The 8,490-nt window shown below is 44.0% G+C and overlaps 1 protein-coding gene across 2 annotated transcripts; it reads left to right on the forward strand.

Annotated features, from left to right (window-relative positions):
* Positions 1-99: 99 nt before the first annotated feature.
* On the forward strand, positions 100-7,124 carry arf3b (ADP-ribosylation factor 3b). Of its 2 annotated transcripts, none has more exons than XM_085273927.1 (5): positions 100-256; positions 1,797-2,040; positions 2,125-2,235; positions 2,336-2,460; positions 4,963-7,124. In XM_085273927.1, exons 2-5 carry the CDS (start codon positions 1,893-1,895, stop codon positions 5,122-5,124), a joined length of 546 nt encoding a protein of 181 aa, XP_085130053.1. In that variant the 5' UTR covers positions 100-256; positions 1,797-1,892; the 3' UTR covers positions 5,125-7,124. The 2 variants fall into 2 exon arrangements, with proteins under 2 accessions (XP_085130053.1, XP_085130055.1); XM_085273929.1 differs by lacking the exon at positions 100-256 and adding an exon at positions 308-416.
* Positions 7,125-8,490: the final 1,366 nt, after the last annotated feature.

Here is an 8,490-nt window from a genome sequence, read left to right on the forward strand (position 1 = left end):
TATTTCAGTTAACCAAAATACTAACTAAAATTCACGGTTCGCTCTTTTACGTGACGTTTTAGTTAACTATAATAATCTTACAGACAACCTGGTTTTGTTTTTAAAAGAAAAGAAAAACAGAGAAGAGTTTTTACAACCTTTTGGTCGTATTGTACTGTTGAAGTGACACCTGCTCTCGCGAGATCCCGCTTGCTGCTGAGTCGCTTCTCTCGGAAAGTGTCGTGAGACGTTGATAGTAGAGGACTGCTCGGCTAAGGTAAGTGAGGATACTGGCTCCACCATCAGCACGACAAAAATCCATGTAGTTCCCGGCAGGTGATGAAACTGTAGTGGAGCAGATGTCTGTCCGGTGGGGGATGTATTAAGCTCCGGGTAACAACGAGTGACGGCTCGCTAGCAGCCGGATGCCCGCTGAGGTGATGAGCGGACGGATGGATGAATGGGGCGGATCAACACGCTAGCTACGGTCACGTCTAATCGATTCCGCGATTGAAGCAAACTAGACTGATAAATAGAGTTATTATAGAAGCGATAATTCGGGGGGGAAGGCGCGACTTTGTGCAACTAAGCTTGGGTAACGACGAGAGATTTTACAGGAGCCCCGTGTAAGGGTTACCTAACGTAGCATTCCGGGCTAACCTGAGTCACTGGCAGCTGAATGAATTCTATCAGACCGGCACATCGCGGCCCTTCGCCCACCTAAGATCACCATTTAATGAAATATGCCGTGTTTGAACCTGCGGTAGCTGGATGAGGAGAGGAGCTGGTGTCAGAAACAGCAGCAGGGTGCCGATCGTGTTCAGCACCATGGACAGGGCTGCGGGAAGTCCTCGTTTACTTTTATTTTCTAGTCTTAAATTTCACCTTACTGAGCCTGTTTACTCGCTTTCTGAATAGCTGTCAGCATAGGACTGTTTAATTACTGCACTTACAACATATTAAAAACTAGGCATTGGGCAGCTCTTGTCCACATTAAAAATAAACATACAATCAACAGTGTTTGAGTACCTTTTATAGTTTCATTTGATTTGTTCGTCTTTGGCTTGTGTGACCTTACTTGAATACTTAGGTGGTGGAGTGTGCAGAGCATATTTTGCAGCCTTAGAAAAGAAATCCCACCTGTGTTGAGTATTTTTAGTTATTTTTGTCCCTTGAGTTGTCATTTGACTATTTCTACTTGCTGTGTCCACCCTGAAAGAAATATCCTTCCTCTTGCTGCTTTCCCTGAGGTTATCCCTCCTTTCCCCTTCGTGCTGTATAGATTTTACACCCACCTAGGGCACTTTTTTAAAAATCATTATTTGTGTCTGATATGACTCGGTGTAAAAGTAATCTAAAGGGAGAATTTTAGTCATTTGTCCCTGGTTATGACCAGATGGCTTTGTTATAGATGTGTTCAAGCCACGCTCTGTAATATAGGACATTTTTCATGTGCTTTAAGGGCTTGGCACCATTACAGGCTAACATTTGAAGGAGAAAAAAGCATCAGAAAGGGTCTGAACAGATTGTGCTGAAGCCTGGAGTCATGGCATCTCCATCACCCGCTCTGTGATAATGACTGTGGGCGAGTAACACAGCTTTGCACCTGTCTTGCTGCGTGCATGTAGAAGTGAGATTTCTCTGGCTTGATTTTGTCATTTTAGTGTTTGAGAGGTGAGAGGAGGAGTGAGCCAGAGTATTTACTGGATTGTAATTTAACAGACTTGACAGTTTGGCTCGTTAATCATTCTGTCTCATTCCAGCATGTTAATAATTAAGACCAGCATGATTGCTTCTCAATGTCTGTTTCTTTTCAGCCCTCCTAAAAAAAAAATCAATCCCCGCTGGACAACTGACACTTTGCAGAAAGGCCTCAAGCACTTAAACTGACGTTTAGGAACATCGTCTGAATCATGGGGAACATTTTTGGGAATTTGCTGAAGAGCCTCATAGGGAAGAAAGAGATGAGGATCTTGATGGTGGGGCTTGATGCTGCTGGAAAAACAACGATCCTCTATAAGCTCAAACTGGGGGAAATAGTCACCACAATCCCAACAATCGGTATGTGAAAGCAGCTTTCTACTCGCATCAGCCAACAGTGGATATTATGTTTTGCTTCACGCACTGTGTGACCTCTTATTTCAGGGTTCAACGTGGAGACAGTGGAATACAAGAACATCAGCTTCACTGTGTGGGACGTGGGTGGGCAGGACAAGATCCGTCCTCTCTGGAGACACTACTTTCAAAACACGCAGGGTGAGCGGAGCTAATCAGAGGGTCACAGCAACATAAATGCTTGCATTTCTCTTCTTCTAATGCAAATGGTTTATTTTGTTTCTTACTCTTGCCGCTGCAGGTCTAATCTTTGTGGTGGACAGTAATGACAGAGAGCGTGTGAACGAAGCGCGAGAGGAGCTGATGAGGATGCTGGCTGAGGACGAGCTGAGGGATGCCGTGCTCCTCGTGTTTGCTAATAAACAGGCAAGAGACTCTAGTGTTACGTATATTCATACACATAGCAGGCTCATAGCAGAGGGTGAGCCCCCAAATACCAGCTTCCTTATCTGTGTAATTTTAAAGCAGTTCTGGAAATTAGGTGGCATTAAATTATAGTGTGAGTTGTAATCATTACCAGGGTAGTAAAAAGGTAGTAAAACAGTCATTGTGACATGAACTAATGGGTAATCACAGATGTTACTAGTCACATTAGTGAGGTCAGTGATATTTAGGTGCAGACTTATAATTAACATCATGTGATATTCCACATCGAGAAAGGTTTTCACAGGAGTATTAGGGAGCAGTTACTTTCTAAGCTCTAATGTCTTAAGACTACTCTCTAATGAAGCAGGAATATTATAGAGCAGTTTAGAGATTAGTTACTCTGTAATAATACTATTATTATATGTTATAATACTATTGTTATGCTTTGTTAAAGAGCTCTAATATTCCTGTGTTTTCACAGGACTACTCTTAGACTCTACTACAGAAAAGTTACTCTCTAATACTCCTATGAAAGAAGAAGACTTAGAGAATAACTACCGTATTTTCACGACCATAAGGCGCACTTAAAAGTCTTAGATTTTCTTCAAAAAGTGCGGCGCGCCCTATAGCGCGGTGCGCCCTATGTGTTGTAAGGAGGACGTAGTAGAGAACACCATGAGAACGTTAAAGGGTGAAGTGTGGGCGTTGATCGTATATACCGGGACAATCGCACATACCTGTATAAAAGAACAGGTATGTGCATTATGCAGGACATCGTTGTTTTAACAACCCTGAAAATGGCAAAGAGACACGCTTACGAAGCACAGTTTAAACTGAAGGCCATCAGCTACGCGGAGGAACATGGAAATCGAGCAGCGGCGAGAGAATTTAAGATTAACGAATCGATGGTTCGCAAATGGAGGAAGCTGGAAAACAAGCTCCGGCAGGTCAAGAAAACGCAGCTGAGTTTCCGCGGACATAAGGCGAGGTGGCTCGAGTTGGAGGAAAGACTCGAGCGGTGGATCATCGAGCAAAGAGCGAGCGGGAGAAGCGTTTCGACGGTCACCATTCGGCTAAAAGCAGTTTCACTAGCTGAAGAGATGAACATTGAACATTTCCAAGGAGGTCCGTCTTGGTGCTTTCGTTTTATGAAACGGTGCCATTTTTCCATCCGGACCAGGACTACGGTAGCGCAGCAACTTCCAGCGGATTATAAGGAAAAGCTGGCCATCTTCCGCTCCTACTGCAGCAAACACATCGGCGACAAAAACATCCAGCCCAGCCACATCACAAACATGGACGAGGTCCCGCTCACTTTTGACATCCCGGTGAGTCACACTGTGGAGAAGAAGGGGACCAGCACGGTAGCGATACGCACAACGGGGTATGAAAAGTCTTCTTTTACTGTTGTGCTTGGCTGCCATGCTAATGGACAGAAACTGCCGCCTATGGTGATTTTTAAGCGAAAGACTTTGCCTAAAGAGAAGTTTCCAGCAGAAATCATCATTAAGGAAAATGAAAAGGGCTGGATGGATGAGGAAATGATGAAAGACTGGCTGAGGGAGGTGTATGTAAGGAGACCAGGTGGTTTTTTCCACGCATCACCATCGCTGTTGATCTGTGACTCTATGCGTGCCCATCTCACAGCCGATGTGAAAAAACTAGTGAAGCAAATGAACTGTGAGCTTGCTGTCATTCCGGGAGGCCTGACAAAGGAACTCCAACCGCTGGACATCGGTGTGAACCGCCCGTTCAAAGTAAGGCTGCGAGCGGCCTGGGAGCGATGGATGACCGGTGGAGACCACAGTTTCACTAAGAGTGGAAGGCAGCGCCGGGCGAGTTACGCCACAATTTGCCAATGGATTGTAGATGCTTGGGCTAACATGTCTGCTGGCACTGTTGTTCGAGCTTTCGCAAAAGCCGGCATCGTTTCCGAGGAGCCGCACGGCACAGAAAGTGACTCTGACGGTGAAGACAGTGAACCTGGCATGTTTGATGGAGATTTAGCGCAGCTGTTCAATTCAGACACAGAGGATGAGGACTTCGATGGGTTTGATTGATGATAAAAATGTGAGTACCAAACTTTGTTTTGCTCCTGCTTTATTTTTAAATACGCACACTTGTATGCTTGTGTGTTGTTGATGATGACGATTACCGGCAATAGAAATGTGAGTAAGGTACCGAATTCAGGTTTGCTCCCGCTTTATTTTTAAATACGCATACGGTACTTGTATGCGCCCTATGGTCCAGTGCGCCTTATGTGTGTGTTAAATACAGTAAGGGCACACATAACTGAGACTGCGCCTTTTAGCACAGTGCGCCTTATGGTCGTGAAAATACGGTACCCCTCATACTACTCTCTAAAGCTCCTGTGAAAACACTGGAGTATTGCAAAGTAGTAATAATAATACTCCAGTCAAAATAAAACATGCAGAAAATTCATCCACGCAGAGATGGAAAGCGCAATTTTCTCTCCTCACTGACCCGTCTGCTCTTTGACAGGACTTACCAAATGCCATGAACGCCGCAGAGATCACAGACAAGTTGGGCTTGCACTCTCTGCGTCATCGCAACTGGTACATCCAGGCCACCTGCGCCACCAGCGGCGATGGCCTCTACGAGGGCCTCGATTGGCTGGCCAATCAACTCAAGAACAAGAAGTAAGAAGAAAACTGGAAGAAAGCATCCAGCGACCACACCCATACCAACTTTTTATTTCTTTTTAGGGATGAGGGTGCGGGTTGAGCACCGAGGTTTTTGATTGATAAAAGATTCTGGGTCTTGGGTGGGGGCGGCGGGGTGTCAGATTTAGATTTTTGGTCTGGTCCTTCTGGTTTTCTGTGGTTATAAAAAAACACATTCTCATGTTCGTATCTAACCAGTCACTCACAGACACACACACAGAGACACACACATATGCACACTAACAATAAGCAATCACAGCAGGCACTTGCTTTTCCTCCGTCCACCTCTCGTCCACCAATCGTCTTTAGGTATATAATGTACTGTATGTTAGTCTCTAGGTGCTGTGTCGAGTCACATGGGACTCCAGCAATGAGTCCAATCTGACTTTGTTGATGTATGTTTTCCCGTTGTCAGTGGTCCATGAAAGGAACTGTTCCACGTCCTGTTTTTTTTTTTTCTTGTTTTTGTTGTTTTTTATGCCTTTTCCTACAGAGTTCCAGAGCCATGTTTGAGAACAGTCACATCTGGCAGATTCATGTCACAATGATTAATATGATTGCTTTGCTTTTCCTTTTGACTTGCGAGCGTGTACTTGAACTCCGCAGCCTAGACAGTATTATCCCAAGCAGCTCTCTGACGTCTTTTGATATCTGTGCCATGTTTCTACTCCCCGTGTGGCAACCCGAAGCGTCGAAGCCGCCCTTTTTAAATATTTTAAAACGCACAACACTCTTTCTCAGTTGCCTCACCTGCATGCATCCTGCCACCACTGTTGGGTACTTCTCCATCCAGAGAACCGCATAGATGTTATTTGTATGTTTTCCCCCCTCATCGTGTTCTCGCGCCGTTTACAGTAGGATGCGCAAAACTATCCGAAATCACCACTTTTAGTGCAGTTGGTGGCAACATTTGCTCAGAACAACAACAACAAAAAAAAGCCAACAAAAAAAGCGACTAGTCAGCTTTATGGTCTTTTTAGATGTGAAAACAGCATATAGCACATTAACTCAGCACAGATGGCCTGTGCTGCTTGTCTATACGAGTACTCGAACTGCGTCAGGTTGCTCTTGCTTGTGTGGATTTTTTTTTATTTTAATTTTTTAATTTTTTGTGTCTAATTTGCATACCGGGGGGGTGGGGATGGGGAGGGGGACGATGCTGTAACTGATAACTCCGTATTACTGAATGTGAATATTGTTGATGAATCTATAAGTGGCTGTAATGATGTTTATCTGACATGCCATCATTTCAGTGATGTATCTGCATAAGTCATGCAAAACGAAGCAGGGTAACCGGATTGGTATGTCGATGTTGTAGTTTGCAGAAATTCACAAACCACCAACTTTCCGAACAGCAGACGGGATTGCGGCGTCGCCACTGATACAAGCAGAATCCGCAGACTCCTGTCAATGAAACGATTCCTTTGTGCCACACATGGGTACTGCTGCCACTCATATACCAGTCACAGTGCAACACGCTGTGCATCCGCCCTACCAACTTATCAGCACATATCCAGCATCTGTTGTAACCATGAGTTAGATCCTTTGGTTTTTGTGGCCTTATATTCCGATTGATTTCCTCTCACAGAGTTTGGTTTCATACTTACCAGTAAAGAATGATTTATTCCTTATTGCCCTCTAACGGCAGGTTTCGCACCACAGCTCACTATGGTAAGGCAAAGATTTCGTCGTATAATGTGTTCTTTTGATTTTTGCCCGTATACTTGATTCATATTTGGTGGTAGATTTCTTCAGTTCTCTTTGGGGTTTAAATGAACTTTGATGTAGACTGTGTCTGTGAAACAATCAGTGCAGAGAAATAAAAGATTCTGATGATTCATTCTGTACCGTTATAGTTACACAAGTAGATTTAAAAAAAAATGTTGAAGACCATGTTTCAATGCTGAATGCATGGAGACATCTGTATGTGATGTAAGAAACCAAAATCCTGCTGTATTACGAATAAACCCATTTTCTGAATGATCTGTCTCATCAGCTGGGAGCGGGAACTAATAGGCTTCATTGCCACATACGTACAGCTTCTTCTTCTTGTTTTGGCTGCTTACACAGCACCATTTCACCCTGGCATTTTCCTTTGTCACACCAACTCTTCTGCACATCCATGAATCTTAGCTGTCTTTGTTTTTTTTTCTCTGGCAGCTTCATAGTCAACATGCTTTGTCCAGTACATTCACAATCCCCGTCTCTGACTTTGTTTCCAAGCTGCTCAACCTGACCTGTCCCTCTGATGTTCCAATCCTGTCCATTATGGTCACTCCTAGTAAAAATCTTATCATCTTCAACTCAGCTTTCAGTCCTTTTCTCAGTATCACCGTCTGTAAACCGTACATGGCAGCAGGTCTCACTACCACCTTGTAAACTACTTCCTCTCTTGCTGCTATTCCTGTCACAAATCACCCCTGACAGTCGTCTCCACCCTACTCCACCCTGCCTGCACTCTCTTCTCATTCTGCACTCACCTGTCTTGTGCACTGTCCATTATCTTGGATTGTTGACCACAGGTATTTCAACTCCTCCACTTCATTACACTTCACTGTTACACCTGCCTCTATGTCTACGTGACAAATGTCTTGCTGTGACAGGCTCCAACCAGGAGAGGACACTGTTCCACAATGATATCTGTTCGGTCAAAGAGGTCCCAAAGCATTAATCAAATCCATTAAAAATTGAAAGGTTTATTTGTCCTCTGAGACACCCCTGCTGAACAACATGCAGTAGCTGACATGATTTTAATTGTTCATCTCAGGCAAGATCGGTTCAATCTTATCCAAAAGAAATAGAGATGGTCATAAGTGCGTCCATTTCCTCTAAATCAGACTATTGCTACTCTTTAAACACATGCTTGAGCCAGCAAGAGCTACTTAGATTAACGCTGAAGTGTGCTGCAGCTGGACTCCTCAGAAATAGATATATATGCATAACTCATACATCACAAAACATATGGAATAATTCCTAAATCTGCGGTGAAAGGGGAAATATACTGTCCTGTGAAAAAGGAAGTCCACCGTTTGTAGAGCCACCTTCAGCAGCCATAAGTCAACGTAACTGTTTTCTGTAATCAGGGTCTCGTTTTGTCGTAGAGCAATTTCAGCCCACTCTTCTTAATTGCACTCACCTGTCACTCGTTATATAAGGACTGCAGTCACCTACAGCTCACTCTTTCTTCACTGCCACATGGGGCAGCAGCTGAGGTGAGTTTCTGTTTGAGTCTCCTGAGTTTGTATTATTTTGAGTTACTTAAATCATATTTTATTTCCTTTCAGAGATGGCAGTCCATGTGTCTTTCCTTTACTGATTTGAGAATAAAAGGAGAACCCTGTGAATG

This window comes from Mchenga conophoros, linkage group LG5, assembly GCF_057382185.1.
Source record: "Mchenga conophoros isolate Kocher_MC1m ecotype Shallow Benthic linkage group LG5, M_conophoros_male_GT1.1, whole genome shotgun sequence".
Taxonomy (NCBI): domain Eukaryota; kingdom Metazoa; phylum Chordata; class Actinopteri; order Cichliformes; family Cichlidae; genus Mchenga; species Mchenga conophoros.

What these genes read in the sequence shown, in the direction of transcription:
- arf3b (XM_085273927.1), top strand. Translation starts at nt 1,893, where the DNA reads ATGGGGAACATTTTTGGGAATTTGCTGAAGAGCCTCATAGGGAAGAAA. An exon ending in CTACTTTCAAAACACGCAGG is followed by an intron (nt 2,236 to 2,335) that starts GTGAGCGGAGCT and finishes TTGCCGCTGCAG; the next exon opens with GTCTAATCTTTGTGGTGGAC. An exon ending in TCGTGTTTGCTAATAAACAG is followed by an intron (nt 2,461 to 4,962) that starts GCAAGAGACTCT and finishes GCTCTTTGACAG; the next exon opens with GACTTACCAAATGCCATGAA.